This window comes from Dermacentor silvarum, chromosome 10, assembly GCF_013339745.2.
Source record: "Dermacentor silvarum isolate Dsil-2018 chromosome 10, BIME_Dsil_1.4, whole genome shotgun sequence".
Lineage (NCBI taxonomy): Eukaryota > Metazoa > Arthropoda > Arachnida > Ixodida > Ixodidae > Dermacentor > Dermacentor silvarum.
Window position 1 is genome coordinate 46,526,951 of NC_051163.1, and position 23,501 is coordinate 46,550,451.

Sequence of the window (23,501 nt, forward strand, 5' to 3'; positions counted from 1 at the left end):
GCAAGGAGAGAAAAGGCAGAGAAGTCAAGCAGACGGGCGTCCGGTTTGCTACCATACGCGGGGGGTAAAGGAAAGGGCAATAGAAAGAGGAAAAAGAGGAAGAGAGTGAGTACTGAGTACACGTGGATGATACATAGGGACACTATAAGCGGTCTCTTAAAGGGATACGGACACAAAATCTGAAAATTTTACGAAAACGCTGAAAATGAATCCTCAGTGTGCGATTACACCGAAAATAAGTAGTCACTTGCTACTTCTTTTTATAAGAGCCATATAAACGCATTATCCTTCCGCCGCGACGAACGCGGGAAGGCACATGTAAGACGCACCACCTGCGTGGAGCGCCGACGGGGATAAAGTTTCAGACGGACCACGTCCGAAGATCGCCGACGGGGATAAACGCTGCAAGGGACCGACACCCCCGAAAGAGTGCGACGGCTGTGGCCGACCTTGGCCGTGCGTGGGTGTTATGACGTCAAATTTAAGCTTGTGCCGGTGGCCGCTTGGAGACAAGGCGCAACAGAAAACTTTTGTTCCGGCGCAAAAAACCACTCGCCAACTTGTGTGTCCGTATCCCTTTAAACCGGTGCACTTCAAGTAGTGTACTATTGCGCGAATGGCTTTTTGTGCCAGTGACGGATGCAGCCACAGTGCGAGTATCTTTGACTCGGAGAACATTTATAAGGCCTTACTACTGCCTAAGAAGGTTGAAATGAACTGTTGAGAAAGCGTATAAGTGAGCCGAAGCCCCTCTGTAGCATTTATATAAAACGCAGCTTATGGTTACAACGCCAGAACATTTGTTGCGTCAATCCATCAGATGTTGAGCATATATCGACAGGATGGCAACGAAGACGCTGAGCAGACGACGCGGCGCGGATTGAAGCACCCCTTGAGATGACATTCCGGCCTTCCTATTGTCTAATCAGTCCTGCAGCTTCCACAGTGACGCAAGGAACTAGTGAGATAGAGTATAGGGCGTCTGGCTTACGCCTCGCAAACAACGAAAGTATTCTGTGCCCTTTTCAGGGACGCCTTGGTACTTGTTAGGGTGATTTATACGGGTTATCAAGGCCTGACGAATACATCAACGAATAACGCTGCACGCACGCTTCTGGATGTTCCCGCTTGACTGGGGGTCTATCGGTGAAAAATAATTGTACTTGAGAGGTTACGTGAAGAGTACCACTCTCTCTCTCTCTTATGAAGCCCACTCTAGCGCTTCAAGAGGAAGAGCTTTCTTTATTTTAGGGTGGGGTGACAACCACACATTTTATATCTTTGTTCAGTTTGTAATTTAACCCCTGTTTTGGACACTCCAGGTGCATTTCCGCCGCGGATCCTATCGTGAAAGCCATCTGCGGTGGATACAGCCTCCAGGTGTGCCTAGGGATGATGGTTTCGTGTGCGTTGTGTTGCCGCCGCTTAGTTTGCGTTGAAGCGAGAGGCAGCACGAAGGGAAATTCGCTCGCTGCTGCTGCCGCACTTCCTGACACTAGTGTTTGGACAAGCGGGTGTCCGCGGTCATCGAGTGGTATTTCTTCATGTTTGCCTGAGCGCACGCTACATTAAGCTTGTTAATTTAGTTAGTAAGCGATTGTTCGCAAGTTTATATGGCTTATAAAACTGGTATCCTTACTTCGTAGAGCGGTCTAATAATTATTTGCTATCTTAATCGATACTTCGCCTTTCGGGCGAAACTACGGCATTTTTATAATTCCTTCATTTTTTCTATATAGTTTTTCATTGCGTAAGCTCGCGAGCAATTTTTCAGTGTATAACTCATATTGTTTCGAAATAAATCTTTGGTTGATAGCGGCGCTCGCGTTGTGCTGTTTTGCTTACGGCTTTGCCTATTCTTGCGGTCAATTTTTCGACAGTGTAATGACTTGTCGCCTACCTTGTCTCCGCTTTATATGCTTGACTTGCAATGTAACAAAATTAACCAAGGAATGCCCTGAAGGAAGTTTAGAGAATTAACAATTTTTTGATGCGGCATCAGTGTATCCGATACGCTGTGGCTAGTCACCTTGATGTCCTTGATGGCGTAGTCAACAATCGGCTCGATCTTGTCAGCGAAGTCGAGCAGCTGGTCAGGCCTGATGTTGCGCGGATCATGCGTCAGGAACTCCAGCTCGGAGGTGATGTTCTCTGCAGCCTGGAAGCTCTGCGTCAGGTGGGAGCAGTGGACAATTACCGAGTCATTCTTTTCGAAGCTAGGATTGGCAACGAACGGTGTTCAGAGAGGGATAAAACAGAAGTGAAATAATGAAAGATGCTTCTTGCCTTGTACCGACAGTGCTGTGCCGTGACCTTCATCCAGCTAGTCTGGCCATCTGCCAGCAGGCGGCACTTGCGTCGTGCGTACTTGTACTCGCTGGCCGGATTGTACGCCCCATAAGGACACTCTATCTTGGCCACCGAGCCATGCGGAACGGGTTGCCAGTGGAAAGTGCCCTTGTCCGTTTGCTGCAGTTCTTCAGGGCACGTGTCTGTTCATGGTACAAGAGTAGAGGACGTTGATGAGCTTTCAAGTGGATGCAAAGCTAAAGATCGCCTACGTACACGAGCGATAAACGATATTCAATGCTAGGTTTTACTCAAGTAAATGATCAACAAAGAGCAAACAAGGGAAGCCCAAAATTGGAGGCAAACGTTCCGAAGCAGGTGGCCCGATCAGGACAAATTCACTAGTCGACCAATGTTGTTCGGCCACTCTTGGTCGCTTGAAGTATCTACCCTTTTGTGAACGCTAGGTATATTTTGGATGCAATAGATTCCGTAAAAGGGGACAAAGACCCTCGCTTTCTACGTAGATATAAAAAGAAGTCTTAACAGCTTCATTAGCACCTAAATCTGGTTCTCGGCCACCTACCAGTTTTTCACGAGCCCGTCCTAGGCATACCAGGAGGTTACAGGAGTGTTAGGGCACCTTGAACCCAAGTGAACCGATGTGCTCCTCGAAATTACAGGTTTGAATGCTTCGATAAAATATAGCATCCTGCCACATTGAGGGGCTTACAGGATGACCAAATTTCTCGGGTCAGTTATGGTGGCATTTATTGGTACGGCAAGATGCTCTCGGGGACACACATGGCAGATATTGATTGGGAGCTTCAGAGTTGCTCCATAGAACACACCATAGCTTAGTCTCGACGAGCGACTGTCCGGAATTATCGGGCTTGGCATTATTATGCGCCCTGTAACGTAACCGGTAAAGAGCATTCTCGACATGCTGGCAAGAGACGAAACAGACTGATTGAGCTCCAAACTTCTTAATAAAGTATCATGGCGCTTAGCCCAGAAGTGAAACGTTTCTCGGACAAAGCGTTTATGTGATAGTGCGGATTTCTAGACGAAAGGTAAAGTATGCCTAAGTTGGAGGCTAAGCTGACTTGAGGGATTTCAATGGCTCTTCCTGCAGCCACTAATTGGCACTTGCCGTGAAAGAGTGGCTGTGAACAGGTCGGTTTGTAAAGTGCCTCTCTATAGTCTCACCTCTGCATTGTGGCAATATTGTCACGTGCCATAATCTTCTTGATCCCATCCAACCCTGAGTTTTTCTTTATCGTTTTGGATGAGGTAGTTTTCCAGTACACATTACCTCTGGAGAATTACAGGTTGGAAAAAAACAAAGATTTGTCTGCCTCCCCCTTGTATGCGGAATGGTTAAATTCTTATCGTTCGTATGTGACACTATTGACTAAGCTTATAAACTAGCCTATGTGGCGGGTACTTTCTCATATGTCCTTAATAGCACCAACTATTCTCACCGCCAACCCTGAGCTCTCGTTTTTCCTTTGCGTGAGGCAGTTTTCCAACACTCATTATCTGTGGAGGCATCTGTTCGGAGAAATGTTTTGTCTGCTTCCCCTTGTGTACTCAATCTTCAAATCCTTATGGTTCCTAAGTGACATTATTGACTGAACTAATACACTAGCCCAATACGAGTGTAATTTCTCGTATGTCATCAAAAGCAACGACTATGGAGCAGTTTATTTTATGGCCCGGTGTTTCAGCGTGGTGCACCTACCTCTGAGCTCGCACAGTGAACCACCGTAGCCCGGAGTGCAGTGGCAGGTGAAGCTGTTGATGCCATCCTCGCAGTCTCCGCGGTTTTTGCACGGGCTCGATAAGCACTCGTTGATGTTCTCTTCGCAAAGGTCACCTGCCACGAAATCCATATAGTTCAGCCTCTGTTTACCAAAACTCACTTTCACAAAAGTTTGCATGTAAGAAAGGGCTTTCGGTTCCTCGGCACCTATTCTAATAGCCGAATGCGTTCAAATCCTCAAAATAACGAAGTGAACTCAACGTTTCGTCCAATAGTGATGAAAATTTGGATGAAAATGTAGGTGAAACATGAAGGAACTATGGGAATGGTGGGCTTAAGTTCCGGCAAGGGAGGCCATTGACCTTTCTGAGAAGGTTTCTTGTTAGGCTGTTTTCATGAATTAACAGAAATTTGTTCAATTTATCGCTGTCTAAGATTAGCACAAGATGTGAGCGCGCGGAGAAGACTTATCTTTAGGCTCTCGAAAGGGCTTAAGTGTACTGACTGACTAACGCGCTGAGAAAAAGCCAGCCGGCATCAGGACTACCATAGGTTATGAACTATAAACCGGGTGTCGCAGTTAACTCGAAGCTAGTTTTTCAAAAAAGGTGAAGCCTTATGAGCGGACGAAACCAAACGTATTAGCAACCTACTGAAGAAGCCGCCAGTATTTCTCCCGTTATCCTGAAGCGGTTACTAGAAAAATAAATGTTTAACTTTTTAATTATTATCTTTACCGCCACGATACCAATACACAGTACATAGAGTACTTATTAAAACATCACATTCAGTTCCTTGCAACGCGCTGCCTCTTCAGTGGCCCTTCTTTCGTTACTTAAAAGAAAGCCCGCGTGCCGTGCAAGCCAGCGAGAGCAGCGCTGGCTATTGAATAGTTTCGCGAGCTATCTTTCCAGCACGGAAGAAAAGAGCAATGCAAACGTTAATGCGTCGCAAACAATTGAAAGTGATGTCATCAAGTGCGCTTCGGAAACCTTGTGTTGGCATTTTGGGGACAAAGTAAAGAAATTGAAAATACTTTAAATAATTCGTCATAATTACTCTCATAGTATTGTCATGATACTATACATGTAAAGCTGCGTCGATGAAGCAGATCCTTTTGCTCTAGCGAGCGCTCTCGACCGTCCCGTAATAGCGCCCGATCGCCTTGTAAATATATTGCAAATACGTTTTAGGCGCGAAGAACCTTATGCGGCCAGGCTGTCGGCGTCTCCTGTCGTCGGCGTCGTCGTCGTCGTAGTCACGGTAAGCAAGCGGCTCGTGCTCGCGCTCGGCACGCGCTCGTGCCAACTGCTACCGCGTTCGTCGTCGTCGCCGTCTTCCACAGCTGGCTGCGTTGCCGATTATCATTCTAGCGTAGAATTTCACTTCTATTCTGTCGTCATAACGGGGAGGCTGCGTTTACGGGGTTATGAGCCATTGCTTAAGGCCGTATGAGATCCATTAGCGGTGCATCAGTGCACGCTTCGCACCTCCGCAGGTTTCACGTTAGTGGAGCTGCATTTTGCTCAATGGGTCATTTGACACTTACGCATATATTTTTTTTTTCTTTTCTGCTTGCCTTCACGTAACAACGTGAACATAACATTACTGGAGCATTCTCCAGGACCTAACAATGCGTAGCTTTGGTTCATCCAGAACAACAGACATTGCTTTTTTTTAGACCCCTGATAGACCGACGTATAAGTTTTCATACCCTCAATTTGACAGGCCGAAAGTCTCATTTGAGTGAAATGTCAAAGCAAGAGCCAGTAGTCGTGCCTTTGAACATTTTAGAGCTATTTAGTTTTCAGGTCTAGGTGTGTGAAGAAAGAATGTAATGAATGATTACATTCATTACAAAATATTTCATTATCTTTTGTAGGAATGTACTCTCCGTTGCTAGACATAGAGACGAAGTTTTTTTTTTCTCTCTCTCATGCTCCTTCATTTGGAATGGTGCTTGGGCTTTGCGGCTGGAACACCCGTTATGCGAAGCTGTGGTAACAGACTAACTGTCAAACTATAGCTTGCGACAGGTGCGCATGCGCATATAAACAGGACGCAAAACACATTTCCTAGGTGTCTCTTTCAAGTTCTCAAGCAGCTGCCACCGAATTTCAGAGCGCAAAAAAAAAATCGATTTATTCTCGGGAAACACCTGGTGCTCGCTGCTGGGGGCGTTATAGCCGGACACAAACACTCGAGCACGCGCCTACACACAAGTGCCATCAGGCATAACGCCGCTGCCGGATGTCGAGCTAAAAGCCTCGAAACCAGGAAATGAACCCACGCGAACCGCGCTACATCCGGGAAAGTGCACTTCCACTCGCCTGTTCTGTGCAGCGGTCGGGAGGCACGAATTAGGCGCGCTGGAGAACTTTCTCGAGGGGTGTGGAATTACGAATTTTTTAGACAGAAATAGAATACGAATCGAATAGTGCCACAAGCGAATCGAATATTGAATATCTTTCGAATAGTTTGCGAATAATGTGCATTCTTCTACACCATTAATATCGTACGATCTTCACATCCTGATATTCACAACATGTAAAGGTATCAGACGTCCCACTTCAGATTGTAAAGCGTGCCTTATTAATAATGCAAAGGGAGCACGAGGAACAGCTAAGCAGTTTGTGCGCAAATTCGGGGCTTTTCTGAGTCTACGGTCATGGAGGTCATTCATTATTACTATAAAATTTATAATGATAACCTTGTGAACCAATTGTTCGCTTTATACAGGGTGTCCCAACTACCACGCACCAAGATTAAAAATATGCAAATGCAACGTAGCTGAACGAACCAAGGTAATGTTAGTTGCCGTCGCTTGGAGATAATCAGATAATTTTTGCATTGCGACTAATAATATAATTATCCTAATTATTTAATCAACTTCTCACATATTATAATTAGATGCAAAGTGTCAATCAAGAAAATGTCGAGCAACGTGGAAACCCCCGATACAGCTTTCTCTTGCTCAATACGGGCTACATAAAAGATTTTTGCGAGCGTGACAGAAGCTCGCGAATACGCGCAATATGGCCTCGCGAATGGCTGCTAGAGGCACATTGCGGCAAATCTATTTTGTGTGTACTGTGCGATCGAACGTCAGCAATAGCGATAACGTTAAATTTCGGAAATTTCTCCTGCTTGATTTTCAGTTTATTTGCGGCATGCAGCAACAATACCAGTGCTATGGGTTGCTAGAAAAAAAAAAACTGTGTTGTACGGCTAGTGGGGACCTGCCCACCACACGCGCAGAGCAAGTTTGGTGAAGGGAACAACACAGTATGGCTATAAACAAAATTCAATGCATGAACACCGTTTCGTTTAGCAGTTTATCAAGATATAATCGAGTCGATAACAAAAACAAGAAGAAATAAGACGATAACTATTAATAATGATAACCATAAAAGATTACGATATTATAGAGAACGCGAAATTACTCAAGGCTACAAAGAAAGTTATTACAAAACCTGAAAGGATTTCGCTGTCCCAGGCTTGCTCACGAGTATTCAAATTGAGATGACTAAAATATTAGTCCAAGTCATTATTCTTTTCACCGCACAAGACGTTATGTACTGTGGGCAACAACAACTGCAGTTTTCGTGCGCCGTTGTCAGTGTGGCGTTTTAAACGCTCAAATGTTCCGGTTTCTGCGTACCATATAGTGTTACATTTTCAACAACTGTGGTTAGCTTGATGAATATCTCAATAATATTCGCTAGTATATTCAGCAGCGACGACTCCGCAAAAAATACTGAATCAATTTATTCTATTTCAATTCATGTATTTCTTAGGTTAACTCATATTCTTTCTACATGTAGAAAGAATATGAGTTAACCTAAGAAATACATGAACTGCAGTTGAAATTGATTAGCTGGAGTCGCACAGCTTCCAAATTTTCAAGTTTAATCTTGTTACCCCTAACTAACTAGCTCGCATCGAAATGGTTAACTAGAAACATCGCTTCTACAATGGTATTTACTTATTACAGAAAACCTGCAGCACCATAGATATAACATTGCAGGGCGGGAATAGAGGTAATAAATACCAAGACAAAAATGACCACGATTTCAGCCTCATAGCAGACTATACGTAGCCATGATGCCAGTATGAAACTTCATACGAAAACAGAAACACAGAATAAGTAACAAAACAAGCCATACAAGAATTAAAATGTAGTAAATACGTCTGTGTGCCCGCTAGAAAATCTACAAAGCGCACCGAACCAAGAAATGTCGAACATTTTCAGTTGTATGGCAGTCTGTAACGGCTTAACAACACGATTCAAAGTACATCGCTTTATTAAAAATATAGTCATGTCTACTGCAGTCAAGCTTCTTGCTCATTCGTTGCCTGGATATCGAAAAAAAAAAACCGTCAGATTTTACAGCAGTGCACGCAACTGAGTGCAGCCAGCCCCAGATGACACATGGCGGGTGCTCGAGAGTTGACTGCACTTGTTTATCACTTGGCGAGCGCTGCGACCGCTAAAGCACTTACGCATTCGCACGTTCTCTCACTAAGCGCTGAAAGCCGGCGCGCTGTCGTGTCAGGCATTCATATGGGCTGTGCCCCACTTGCGGGGTGCTTCAAAATGCAACAAAAAAAAAGCTCTTCTATTCTCCATCTGTTGCGTATTTTTGCTGATCACGAACATGGTATGCCGATAGTGTGATGGTACCAGCAGGTATGGACGCGAGTGCAAGGAAAAATAAACACAAGGCAACTCTGTGGGCACCAGTGTTGCTAATGTTTTTTGTTCAGTTTTTCTTTTCTCTTTCTTTTCGTTTAAGTCATTAGGTCGCGATCTAGTACAATCGATTTGAAAGGTTGACGGGTGCTGATCGTGATCATAACGACAGGCTCAGAAGTTTGTCTTCTTTATGTTTTAATTCTTCATAGATACCTCCCATTTTAGATTTTCGAACTAGAGCGTTCCGAACATAACAAGGAAAAAACAACTCTCAATTTTCTCAAGAAATATCGGATATCAAGATCCTGATATTTGATGGAAAACCAGTTTTGATGCACCAAGGCGGTTCACTAATTATCTAATCGGTCTGCTTTGAGAAGTAACGACAAATGGACGCGCATATGGACCTTTGGTTTAATATGGTGGCTAGGTATTCAAGTCAGACAAAGTGTCAGGAGAAATTTTCGAAGGTTATATTACAGATTAGTTATGGCTCCACAAAAAGTCAAATTTTATTGCCGACAAGTGTCTGAAAAGCAAGGTTGTCGCTGGGGTTGCTAAAAACTCACTAAATTTAGCGATTTCTCACTAGGTTACCAACACGGGTTTGCACAGTCCGGCTACGTCTCATGAAAACGGTATCGTAAGTTTATGCCTGGCCACAGTTCAAAATAGGGATCTGTTAACAGCTCATTCAGGGTGGTTCGTGCTCATGCTCTCTCAGGGCCTGCCATTTTCTCAAGGGGTTATGAGACTTGATTCCGTTGCTTCAGCAAAAAGAAAGCGTGAAGAGAAATGTTTGGAAGAACCGAATAATCCTTGAGCATCTACTTATTCAATCATTCGGATGTTAGTGGATGAACCATGAAAGACCCCCAAATAAATTGTTGAAAAGAAATGAAAATCCGCAGATTTCATATTTTGACGGGAATCAGTGGCGAAGCTTTCTTCGATGTCAGGGCGAATGTTGAAGCAAATGTCACACAAACGTAACGTTAATGACGCAAATGTTTTTTACTCAACTGCGCAAATAAACAAGTAATCTTAGGCAAATGTTTCGCTAATGACGCAAACGCTTCGGTGCAGATGTGACCTCCATTTCAACGTGACACAAATGCGCAATAAACAGGCACATGTTCTTTATCTTACGCCTCTTCAGAATTGTCAGCGCTCGTAATTGCCCACACGAGTTTTGCCATTGCACAATTCACACAGCTGCATTTCGCACAGAGCAGTCATGACACGACGTGTCATCGTGTTGCCACTGCTCGAGATGCGCCGAACAAGCTCCTGCCTCACATCTTCTGTTCTCGCCGTCTGTTCTTGGCATTGGTGTTGTGTTGTATCCAGGGTCACGAGACCAGTTGCACGTACTTTCTGATGCAAATAAGTTGTGTATACGGGCACATACCTAAAGCAACATACGCAGTGACCCGAGTTGTGGTCTACTCAGTCAGATAACGCCCTCAAAGTGGATGGAACAGTCAAAGAAAGGTCCGCTTTAAGAATTCGAGGGCTTTGAAATAGGGGCCCCCGCTTGGCATGCTTGAACCAGTGAGCGCTTTGCGCTCGCAGAGTGACGCGGCGCGGACGTCTTTTGGTAAGGGGATTGCCGGCCTTGGTTAGCGGATGATGACGATTGATGATGATTTCTATTGACATCCCCTCCGAAACGTAGCGGGGTCAAATAGTCGCCGAGCCAGTTTGAGGTAACCAGGCACTACATACGTCTATTGTCGTCCAGAATTTTGGCTATCTTTACCTGATCTTTTGTCTCCTCATTGAAACCTCTATATCTACATATTTTACAGATAATTATGCCTGTAACGACTAGCGCTGCCCGCTAGCACTGCCCCAACGGCTTCCGAATGTAATTCTAGAAACAGTTCATGAGGAAACAAATCATCCATTTTGTGCAGTGCGCAAAATCTTTGCAAGTTTATTTTCTAGTGAGGCAGAGCTAGGCTAAACAAAATGCCATCCAACCAAAACTATTAGAAGCTGTGCAATCCAGCTTATGGCAAGGGCTAGTCGAAATCGTTACGCATTGAGATAACGAGTTCTCGCGTCGCTAACAAATGTTGAATAGAGCAGCAACTTATTCATTATTTGATCAATCGCGCGACATGCAATAACGTGAAAGACTGCATCAGTTGCTTGAATGTTACTAGTTACCTAGAAATTGGGTCACATTTCGTGAGGCGTTCCAAGGCTTCGAAGGAATTCAGCTCGTTCGCAAATCGCGCATCTCGTTAAGTTGGGAGGCCGTCTGCACAAGGTGAGGGAAATGCTCGTCGATTCGTTTGACCTTTAAACCATGCGGTATCCCTGCCAGAGGACTTAGATGTCGGATGCCTGATTTTCGTCAGTTTGTACATTCTAACCGTTTCCCAATCATCGTAATCTGTGAACCGAAATTATCAAACCCAATCCGTCTATCCGGCTACGAATCAATCATGTCCTCAACTTGCAGCGAAAGCAGCAAGGTCGTTGTGTTTATTCGTCGGGAGCTTACCTACGTCGTTCAGCAAGTGCCACCTCATGATGAGAATCAGTATGTTTGCCTGACTGTTAAGAAGAAAAAGGTAGCCTTTACACTGGTGGGTACCTACTTATCCCCTTCAACCCGGTTTGATAGCAAGAGACTTGAAGACATCTTGACAGCAACCCCTGGTCCATGGATTATCACAGGAGACTTTAACGCCCACCATCCTATCTGGGGAAGCTCTAAAATTAACGCAACCGGCTGACGATTGGCTTCATTCGCATCTGACCATGGACTGTCCCTTCTTAATGATGGGAGCCCTACCTTTTTACGAGGCTCATCATACAGCAGTTGCTTAGACTTGGCTTTTGTGTCACGTCGCTTGGCTACTCATGTAAAGTGGTTTTTAGACATTGAGACACATGGGAGTGATCATATCCCCAGTTACCTTAAGATCAAGGGTTTGGCCAGCTGCCATTCGCCAAACGCAATCCGGCGAATTGACTGGTCTACATTCGAAACCAGCATGGAAGAAGCTTGTCGCAACGGTCTCCCTTCTGGCCTTCAGCAAGCTATCAAGGAGGCAACACAGAATGCGATGTGCACGCTGAAATGCAATCCAAGGTTCTTCGAATCCGACGTGGAGTTAGAGCGACTCCGTGCGATTCGTCGGCGGGCCGAGCGAAGATACCGACGCACTAAGTCCATCCATGATCTCAGAATAGCCAGACGCACGCAAAAGAAAATCCAGCGCCGAATGGCCAAACTGGAATCTCAACGGTGGGCAAAATTTTGTGAATCCCTAGACCCCCGAAAATCTCTTTCTCACATATGGAGAACCGTGCGAGGCCTACGTACGTCTCCCGAACAACGCGTGCCATTCAAAGCCTTGGCACTTTTCCAACGTCGAGAGGACATCGAGGTAGCGGAAGATTTCTGCAGAAAGATTGCAGGTCAATCAACCTACACAGGCCCCCTTGGTACGGATAGCATTGAGCCGCATACACGGGACTCACGCATGGACTTGCCTTTCACCACCGAGGAGCTTGATGCAGCTCTTGCTTTGTGTAATCGGCCGTCGTATCCTGGACCAGATGGCATATCGTACCGCATCTTGTGCCACCTGGGTGAGCGAGCGCGAAATGCCTTGCTGGATATATTCAATGAATCCTGGCAGGATGGAAACGTTCCTCAAGAATGGAAGACAAGCCGCCTGGTGCCACTCCTCAAACCTGGCAAGTCACCACTCGAGCACGCGTCATACCGCCCAATCGCGCTGGCAAGTTGCGTAGGGAAGGTGATGGAACGCATGATCCTTGCCAGATTAGAGTGGTACCTGGAACGCTACCAAGTTTATCCAAATGCTATGGCCGGCTTTCGACGTCTCCGCTCCTCCATCGATAACGTCATCGATCTGGTCACGTACGTCCAACATCAAAAGAGATGTAAACGATTATCGGTCGCTATGTTTCTGGACGTAAAGGAGCTTATGACAATGTTGCTCATGATGCCATACTTGATGCTCTGGAATCGGTTGGCCTTGGTGGCCGCGTGTACCGGTGGACCCGCAACTACTTACACATGAGGTCATTCTTTGTGCAGACAGAGTACGGTCCGACGTCTCTACACTGCAAATACCGTGGTGTTCCTCAAGGTGGCGTCTTGAGTCCCACACTATTCAACCTTGTTCTTGTTGGTCTCGTGGAACGCATACCAAATGCTGTCCATATATCAATGTATGCCGATGACATCTGCGTGTGGACGTCAGGTGTAACACGTCCTCAGGTGCGCGCGAGACTTCAAAAATCTGCGACATCAATATCGGCGTATCTCAGCGAACAAGGCCTCCAGATTTCACCTGAGAAATGTGCGCTGGTCGCGTTTACGCGGAAGTCAATGACGCCTTACGCCATATCCATCAATGGGCAAAACATCTGTTACACCAGGACGCATAGATTCTTAGGGGTGATCATTGATCGAGACCTCAACTGGAGTCCCCATGTGACCTACCTGAAGAAGCGCCTAATGGCCATTTCACACGTTTTCAAGTTTCTTGGAGGGAAAAGGTGGGGAGCGTCAGTACACGCAATGTTACAACTATACAGGGCACTGTTTTTCGGATATCTGAGATACAGCTTACCTGTACTGAGCAATACCTGCAGAAGCAACATCCGCACAATCGAAAGTGCTCAGGCGCAGGCACTAAGGGTTTGTCTTGGATTGCCACGATGCACATCGACAACGGAAACAATTGCAATAGCTCAAGATTACCCAGTGACAACTCATATGACATTGGAAGTGCTCAGAGCACACATCAGGCACATTGCCCGCTCCCCTTTCCATCACCTCGCCACTCTGCCGAATGACCGACCCAATGCCTCCTTTTGCCAGGCGATATCGGCGTACCGTGACTGCCTCCCTCGAGATTATACGCCTGCCGAGAGACTGCTATCACCTCCTTGGTGTTTGGCTCGTCCACAAGTTCGACTCTCGGTACCAGGGATTCGAACGAAAGCAGGACTCTCGTCCCCAGCTCTCAAGCAGCTATCTCTCCTCATGCTGCACGAGACATACAAGGACCATTTTCACATTTACACTGATGGCTTGACAACTCTTGACGGATCTACAGGGGCTGTAATCTTCCCCGCAAAAGCTGTGACCCTTCAGTTTCAAACTTCTCACCAGACAACGTCGACTGCGGCGGAGCTTGCTGCATTTCGCTGCGCACTTCACATAATTCACGAAGACTTACCACGAAGATGGAGCATATTTACAGATTCAAAGGCCGCCCTGCATTGTCTGCTATCCGCTCTACGTCGTGGACAACAAGACCAACTTGTGCTGGAAATAAGGCACCTTTGTCACCAACTGGCAGAAAAGGACATGACATCACTTTTCAGTGGCTCCCAGGCCACTGCGGCATCATGGGCAACGAACAGGCCGATGAAGCTGCGAGGAGGGCTCACGAAAATGCTGTGAAGGAACCCATCCCGCTATCAAGAGCCGATGCAGTAACAAAGCTTCGCATAATCGCGCGTGATTCCAGACGAGCCATGTGGAACACACCTGGTTTCCAACATACTCGACTGCACCGCCTGGACCCATCCCTCCGACTACGCATTCCATCTGGACTTCCTCGAATAGAGACAACTGCTCTCTGCCGACTGTGGCTTGGAGTATCCTTTACGAATGCTTTGCTTGTCGCATCGGAATGGCCGACAGTGCTGCCTGTGATACTTGCGGCAGCGAGGAAACACTCCAACATATCCTGTGTCATTGTCCCCGCTACAGCTCCCAGAGACAGTCGCTCGTAACGGAGTTGGCACGCCTCGACGACCTGCCGCTTTCTGAGCAGACGATTTTATAATGCCGGCTGATAACGGTCTTCACAGCAAAAGGCGACGAGGGCGCTACTGAAGTTCCTCCGGTCAAGCGACCTGTTTGAACGGCTGTGACGCTCCTGAGTTCCTTTGTGTGTGTTTTTTTTTCTTTTATTTTTTTAATCTCCCTCTCTAAGTGTGTGCATTTTTCTTTATCTTTCTGTCTCCCCTTACCCCTTCCCCAGTGTAGGGTAGCAAACTGGATATTTACCTTCCGGTTAACCTCCCTGCCTTTCGCATCTCATTTATCTCTCTCTCTCTCTCTCTCTCCTGATATCACCACCGTGTTCTCTCTGGTGAAATCACAAATGTTCGACTAAGCATACGTTTTATTATTGACTCCTCTTTCGATTAGTAATAACGACGGCGAGCACCCTCATCTACAATGTGCACCTTTATATCTAGAACAGCTAATACTATAGCACCACGTGTGAAACGCGTGCCGTAGCACTGTTATTTTTTCCTTAGTGATTACAGGCACTTATTGACGAGATGCATAGGAATTAGTGTTTCACCTCGGCGCGTCCGCACGACGCAACGGTTTCGTTTGGTTTGGGTCAATAGTAGGATATGATATATGCTTATTGCGATAGGGATGACTTCTTTGTTAGGCGGAAGAGGTTGAGGGGAAGAAATGGGCGTTAAGAAACGTAACGGCCCATATAGGAGCGTCAACCCTCGTCCAGGGGGTGGGGGGTGACAAATAGAGCTGAAATAAAGCAGTGCCATAAGCAACCAAAAATAGCTCACATCTCCTTGTGCTTCGGCTATCGATCTTCGCACAATGCAAAATGCTCGCATCACGATGTTGCCCCCTCACTCCCCCTCCCCCTCTCGCAAATTAGTCTGAACTCTTCAGGTAGAATTTGCGGCGACGCTTTCTGCGTACCTCGAGTGAATGTCCATTTCAAATCCAGTAATAAACTGCATGGCGTAAAAGAAAAAAAAAAGAAAAGGAAGCATTCACAGCCTAAATTTCACTCAAAAGCTGAAGGTTCATATAGGTTCGCAGCAAGACTAAATACTCAATATGTTGCAGAATATTTTCCGTAACTTACCAAAAGTGCTGCGTAAAACTAGGTAGACCCTGAACACCTACTAGGACGCTTTACGCAAGGTAGACGCGATCTCGCATCAGCTAGCAAGTTAGAAAACCTCCATGACCCGCTATTGATACTGGCTAAACGGCGTGAGACTGGGTCATTTTTGCAAGGCTATGCAATAGTGCATCGGACGCGCGTCTCCCTGGTATTGCCACATAGTGTAACCTGGTCGTCCCATAGTTTAATGGCGTCAGTCGTCTCCAGAGCAATAAGTATGTCGTGATATTATACTTTACAGTTTCTCCGGGTGTACTCGCGACGTCATGTTCCGGATACCGATGGACGTAGAAAAATAATAGAAAGGCACACCCAACGCATATGTCGGCATGCAAAGCGAAGTTTTCGCTGAAGCGGTCAGTCAGATGCTGTACAACTAAATGCGATGCTTACGACTGTGTCTGTTTTCAGCCTACGTAATATGTATTCTGAAGAAATGGTAATACTAATGTACCGTGCAGGTCCAAAACTTAATCTCACGCACTGCTTATACTTATGCACGACACCGACCCCATGGTAAGGGGCATAAACAGTCGGAGGCGTCTATGCGGCGATATGACGAGGATGAAAGCGATGTACGATGCTTGTCGTGGCACGAATGGCGAGGACAGGTGCATGCAGAGACAGGTAAGTACGACGCATTCGTAAATACATCTAGGGACTCGATTCCCAATTGCGGCCTACTTCAGCCGTTTTGAGTTAGCCTTTTTGCACCGATCCACTGGCCCAAGTTATCTGCCTGCTTGAGCTACTGGTCATGATGACGTCGTGTTCGTTACATCGTCGGCATTTCAGCTTTGCCATCCCACTCTCTTCATGCTGTCCTCATCCCGCCCGCAGTGGCTATCACATAGTCTTCCCTCATGCCGTAGTCGTCACGATGTGGTTTTATCGCTTAGAAGAACTTTCTGTGGGCCTAGTTGGTGCATAATTGATAAACTTTTTAGAGCGCAAACAAGAGACAAGGCACAAAAGGGAGGTCAAACATAGGACCTCCCCTTTGTGCCTTGTCTCTTGTTTGCGCTCTAAAAAGTTTATCAAGTGTGGTTTTATCATTGCCATAAATTCAGTGACGTCATCCAATTGTCACGCCGTTGTCGGTATACCGCTTTCGTTGTTCCATCGACTTCAATCTTTCTTCGTCGCTTCATTGTAATCGTACTGTCGTCGTTCAATCGTGATTATGCGACCGATGTCATATCGTCATCGTGAAACAGTCGCTATCATGCCTCCGTTGTGGGAACGTCGATGTAATGCCATCGCGGTCATGCCATCATCGTCACTGCAGCTTCGTCATCCGACTCTCGTCATGACGTCGTCGTCATACAGGTTTCGTCAAGCAGTATTGTCATGCCATTGTTATCAAATAGTCGACGGGATTCCATAAATTATATACCATCCTCGGGATTCCGTCACGGTCGTTCCGCCGTCACATGGTAACTTCGACACCCGACTCTTGTCATGCCGTCGTCATCACTTCAGCATTGTCGTCCATCAACGCCTTACAGTTGTCATCGCGTTGCCCTCGTGTAATCGTCGTCACGTTGTTCTCCTTTATACCATCTCTATAGTTTAGCAGTCTACATCTCATTGTCGTCACAGTGTCTTCGTTATACGCCTTTGTCGTTCGATCAATATCATTCCTTCGTCCTTTCATCATCACTGTGTCCGCCTGACACAGTCTTCATGTCTCTATGCTGATGGACGAACTTCGCAAGCGAGTGCCATAGCAAAAGTGGGACGATATCGCGGTATGTGGCATACAGGCCGAAGGTCTGTATGTATATGGCATACAGGCCAACGAAGGTCTCAGATTTACCACTACATGTGTTAAATAAACGTGACTTAAGGAATATGGTCTGTCGCTACATTGCTCAGGTGCTGTTCGCATTTCCCTCCGCAGTCATCATGAGAAGAGTTCGGCCGTAATCTCTCGTTTTTTTTGTTTTTTTTTTGGAGGGGGGTGGGGGCAGAACAAATGTTTCATTGGTCGCACGTGCTTACTATGTCGGTCAGCCACCGTCGTTGTGATGGCAGTGATGGTGATCATTGCAATGCTAGAAAACAAATTCCGGCAGAAACTATCTCACGATAACTGTCGACGTTAATGTAATTAGTATTCAAGTAATGTAGCGGCGCACCGTACTGCCACCACCGAAACACCCAGTGTATGAGCCACGTATTGCAGCCAGTGTCCTCCTTTCTAGCGCGTCCCTCTGAAAAAACTGCGCCGTCCCCCACCTTTTGCGTGACCACCTAGAATGCACCGGTGGCGCACCGGTGCGTATCAGCCATGCTCTGCAGCTGGGCTCCCCTCTCGTGACAAGTCCGCGAGAAGTCTCCCTCTTTCTCCGTGGACTCCAAGACGCGTGACGCACCGGTGCCTGCTAAGGCTGGGTAAATGGTGTCCAAAAATAAATGACGTCTGTGACGTGTTTCCGGCTCCCGCAATTGCTTCCCCCGTACGCAACCAGCAAAAGTATGGCCTTCAAGATATTCATCGGTTATCCAGAGGGCGCCACCACTGGGGCGTGGATACCGGCTCCAACTATTAATTACGCGCTGTCCGCGGGCATTTGCGGCGCAGTGCGAATCTGTCGGGCTTCTGTGCTTTAAGTACCCGTGGATGCACCGAAAAAAAATGTTTTTTTTTTGTTTTCATTCAAGAGCGGAGTAAAGGTGCTACATAGATAGGCCTAAAGTGGCTGAAGTAGGCTAAGAATGATATTCGCATTCCAACTACTACTTCTGAAAAAAAAAAAAAAAGCTATCCGCATAGTTTCTGGCTCAGACTACCTAGCCCATACCAGACCATTGTTTATTAAACATAGAATATCTCCCATCTATCACCTAGTGTCATTTAGCATACTTCGGGCCTTGAATAACTTGCGCGTACCTCGGGATAAGTTCATAATCCAACTGTCATCGGTGACACAAACGTACACTCACACAAGCACCAGACGCAAAAAGAAATGGCATCTACCCCGACTTCGCACAACGTATGGCTCCCAAATGTTGCATTTCGTGGTTCCGAACACCCTTAACACAGACGAAGGGTACACAGAAAATATTAACATAAACAAAAAAAAACACATTTGTTCAGCAATTTTTTGTGCATGTGGTGGACTCAAGCCCAAATTAGGGCATTCTTTTTTTTGCCACGGTATAAAAGGAAAATACTACGATGTATTTTGTTTGAACTTCATTTACTATATCGTAGTGTGGAATTGCGATCATGTTTGAAACCTTCTGTTTGTGCTGTATGACTGTCTTTTTTTACTTCTCAGTGCATTGTATATTTGAATTTTACTTTTGTCTTACATTTAGTTTCATTATAATTCTGCATTGTATACAGTTCCTTGATTCATGATGTATGTGAAATTGTATTTTTTCCCTTCACTGCTGCCATGTTGTAAATGGGCCCTGGACCCCGTCAAGCTGCTTCAAGGCAGCTTTTTGTCCGGGCCTTTTTCTTTTGGAGAAATAAAATGAATCTTGAATCTTGAAGGAAAAAATGGGGCTCCTATGAGACTAAACCATGCAATCACCAAACATCGCACTCACCCGCGTATCCTGGCAGACACTGGCAGCTGAACTTCACATCCGACTCGTTCAGGCAGCGGGCGCCGTGCAGGCAGGGGGACGAGAAGCACGGGTCGTACTGGTGGCACGTCTTGCCGTAGTAGCCGTCCACACAGAGGCAAGTGAAGGTGTGCGACGCATTGGACTCACACGCGCCACCGTGGAGGCAAGCGGAAGGCTTGAGCAGACACGGGTTGAAGTCGGAGCAGTTTCGGCCCGAGAAACCCGTGAAGCAGTCGCAGCGGTACTCGCCGTGGCTGGTGTTGACGCAGGTGCCGAACGTCTTGCACGGGTTCTCGGAGCACGGGTCGAAGTGCTCGCAGGCGTCCCCGTAGAACCCCGGGTCGCACACGCATCGGTAGCCGGGGCGTTCTTCTGTGGCCTCGCACGAGCCGTGCTTGCAGACGTTCAGCAGACAATCTGCGATGTGAGGTAGAAGGTATGCAAGAACACGAAGGCAGGCAATGAGAAACGGACTGAGGATATTTCGACGGCCGTGTACATTTCTGGCCATCGCCAAATAGAAACCTGGGTATATCTTTCACTAGAAAGCCTGTTTCTGTCGACTCAATAATACGCGTAGCGATCTGGTAATAGCGAGATAATGGGAAACTGTGACAACACAGATATTCGTACTCAATATTACTGGTCGGTAAGCCTGGTGCGAATTTCTGCAGAACTAATTTGTCGTAATCCTGCGATAGATTGCGCTACATGAATGTGTCTGCCTTTATCACTCGGCTTCTTTGAGAAGTGAAGTGCAATTACTGTTGTTTTTTGCATTTCAGCTCTGATGTTTGCCAGTGGTTAAGCTTTTCTTTCGGGCAGAGAAGTGATTCACGTTGATAACTACTTCATTCAGTTTTCTTATGTCCAACGAATGAAATAGGCACGCCAATTCTGATTATGCAAGTCGCAAGATGTTGGATGCATTTTTGACCGTCACAGTAACCGTGATCGTGTTCTAGATATTTGAAATAATTTTTCATATCTCGTCTTACAAAAATCTAAAAAAAGGTGGTAGAAACACAGTAAATGAGGCTAAGACCACTTTAATCTCTGCTGATGACGTCACTGGTGATGACGATTTTTGGTACCACTCGTTGCCTACAACACCGGCTTTTCTGCCTAACGGGACATATAACGCTTTCGCGTTAATAAATCACGTAGGCCTATACACTCACAGTCTATGCGCGTGGCAAATCGGTCGACAGGACTGCCGATGCCCTCCTCTCGGCCATTCCAGGCATGCACGCGGTACTCGTAGTCGGTCCAGGGCCTCAGACCGTGCACCGGCACGCACTTGTCGGTGGCACCCGTGGTGACGTTCACGAACGAGGTGACGTTCTCCGATGCCGCTCGGTACTTGACCACGTAGCCGGACACGTTGCCGTAGAGGGGTCGCTGCCAGCAGATGCGCACGCTGGTCTCGTTCACCACGACGGCGCGTGTGTTTTGGGGATCTGCGAGAACCAACAGGGCAGTGCGCGGGGGTGCAAGAAACGTACATCGGTTAACGCCCTCGCTCAAACGTTAGATTGGGTGACAGAGAAGGAGAGAGAGAGCAAAAGCAAAGGAAAAATGAGGCAGTTAACCAGAGTGTATTTCCTGTTTGCTACCCTGTTTCTGCGCTGTAGAACCGTCTGCGAAGGCGCCACATGCAAGGTCATACGCAGTTTCAACGTCCCACTCATACATTCAAAGCCACACAGTTCACAGTCACAACTTATCACGCAGTCCGGTATCTATCAAATAGCGTAGCAGCGGCTTTATAGCGGCTCATACTAATGACCATGTAGGCCAATGTCCAAGAACTTTACTTAGCGGTGGTGAAACACGGACAAAACAGGGACCTTTCACATATACAAAGAGCGCCGGCGACATTCTTCGGTTGCTGAAAATTGGGGAGTCGAGAAGAGATGACATGCTTTCCTTGCCAAAAAGTCATAGCAATGGCGATCATAAAATGTGTGACGATGCACAAAAACGCCTTCGACTGCCCAAGTTTTTCCAGCAAACGTTTTTTTTTTTAAGTTTTATCTGTAGGCGTGTCCGGGTACGTTATGTTTGTGTACTTGTGCCTGTGTGGTCGTGCCTCCGTGTAAGGCGTGTGTTATGCGCATGAATGTGCGTATGTCTAGTTGCAAATATGTATAGGCGTGTACGCGTTATGCGTGTGTGCGTATATGTGTATTCGTATATGACTGTAGGCGTGTCCGTGTGTGTGTGTGTGTGTGTGTGTGTGTCCGTGTGTGTGTGTTTGTGTTTGCGTATGTGTGTGAGTGTGTGTGTGTGTGCTGCACGCGGCTGTGTCTTGGTGTGTGGGCGTATGTGTGTCTGCACGTGTGTGCGTTTCTATGTGTCTGTTTGCGCAGCCACGGACGCGCAGAGTGCCCGCTTGAGTTGGTACACTTCCCTCGTGCCATCTTTGTGAGAGCAGCCCTGGTCGGGGGGGGGGGGGGGGGGTCTTTTCCTGTCACTCCCTTTGCCAAACACGCCTGCGCCGTCGAGAGACGTAAAATGCCTCTCGAGAACAGAGCGGCGACGCGGAGAGAGTAGGCGTAGGTATACAGCGATGCCAGTGAAAAGGTGTACACAGCGGAAAGGCACGCGAGAAAAAGAAGAAAAACAAATGAAAGAAGAGCAGCGTCAGCAACGGCTGACTCGGCAAACAAGGAGGAGTCGACGCCTCACAGGAGCAGCCTAGCGAAAGGCGCCGCGTAGTTCCACGGGGCTGTGACGCGTTAGTTTCTTGTTTACTCTTTTTTTTTTATATATATCCGATGCGCTCAGTCGCTCTTCTTTCGGCAGCGTTTCTGCTTGAGCGACACTTATTTCGACGCAGAGCCCGTCGGACCTGTTGTTTGCACTTCTCTCGCAACATCCCGAGTCCCGCAATTTTTCTGGCTGATGATATTTCCTTCATTTATTTTATTTTTCCAGGCCTTCTTATTTTATTTTTCTTTGTAGCTTCCAGCTTCTTATCTCTGCAAGCTTTTTTTTTTCATTCTTATTCTTCCGCAAAGTATCAAGTTCGAACTTATTGCGTACTTGATATCCGCAAAGTGATATCAAGTTCGCAATTCTATGATAGGCATATGCGTTTTCCCTAGCCTGTTTCTTGGTGCAGAAGTTTTGAAGGAGCACGTCGTTTAGTTAGCGTAGTAAAGTCAGAACTGACTGGCGCTAATGCATCGACATTGTGCTAGGCTGATAACCGCGCACAGGATAATGACTACGCGAAATAAATAAACTGATGCTTCAGTGCTAACGTTTTCCTGTTTAACATACTCGCGGTTCTGTATTCGCGATGCTATAGCGCAGTAATATATATATTGTGAGACGTCGGCCGATGCGATGCCTTTATTTCCGAGCAGCCGCCCAAGTCAGAGACGAAGCACCGCACGCGACAAAATATGATGATGAGTCGTATGTACAGATGACGACGACGATATATATATAGACAGGTCTATTGGTAATGCACCGCACGCGTAATGCGGAGGTTGTGGGTTCGGCTCCCGCCGGCGACAAGTTCTCTTTTCGTTCACTTTCATTTCCCTTTTCCTCATTATTTTCTACATTGTAATTTCAACCCGACTTAATCTCTCCGATGTTTTCCTTGGCTTCCATGTCTGCTCGCTTTATATGGACATGATACTTATATATATATATATATATAAACACGAGAAAGTGTTATTTTTTTCTTTTATAATGCAGCTCTTTGAGTGTTGCTGCAACCATGCTGTCATTTGGGTTTTTCATTTCTTTTTTTTCTTTTCTTAGTGCTTGGCCCCAGACACGTAGAATTTATTTTTGTAGCGGCTCGTTTTTTAGGACGTTCTAGGCGGAACGTTTTTGTAGGGTAATATAAATGGAAACATCCGACATTGTGAGTGTTTTGGAACTGACATGCCCGAAATCTTTGTTAAATCTTGTTGGTTTGGTCTATTGTTCGCGGCATGTAGTCTCAAACGTCTAGAATATTCTTTTTTATCATTGCGCTCTTTACGCCGTGTGTTTTGCTTGTTTGTACAGTGAGGTTCTTCTTTTATCTATAGAGACTGATATGTCAGGATACATTTACATCACGCGCGAAGTAATTGGTTTTGTACGCGCTGCATTGCCGCAAGTATGTCTGAGGAGAAGGCTGCTTGGTCATTCCTTCACATTGCGATTCAATTTACTTCAATTCAGTTAGGATGTC

General features: G+C 46.4%; 1 protein-coding gene across 1 annotated transcript in view; it reads right to left on the reverse strand.

Annotated features, from left to right (window-relative positions):
• LOC119431507 (cadherin EGF LAG seven-pass G-type receptor 2) overlaps positions 1 to 23,501 on the reverse strand; it is a 297,867-nt gene that overhangs the window by 25,583 nt on the left and 248,783 nt on the right. Inside the window, exons 5-9 of the mRNA XM_049657890.1 lie at positions 20,482 to 20,760; positions 19,280 to 19,717; positions 4,034 to 4,168; positions 2,287 to 2,492; positions 2,030 to 2,167 (exon numbers count right to left, since the gene is read on the reverse strand). Coding sequence (XP_049513847.1) covers positions 2,030 to 2,167; positions 2,287 to 2,492; positions 4,034 to 4,168; positions 19,280 to 19,717; positions 20,482 to 20,760 — 1,196 coding nt within the window. The remainder of the gene's footprint in view (positions 1 to 2,029; positions 2,168 to 2,286; positions 2,493 to 4,033; positions 4,169 to 19,279; positions 19,718 to 20,481; positions 20,761 to 23,501) is intronic.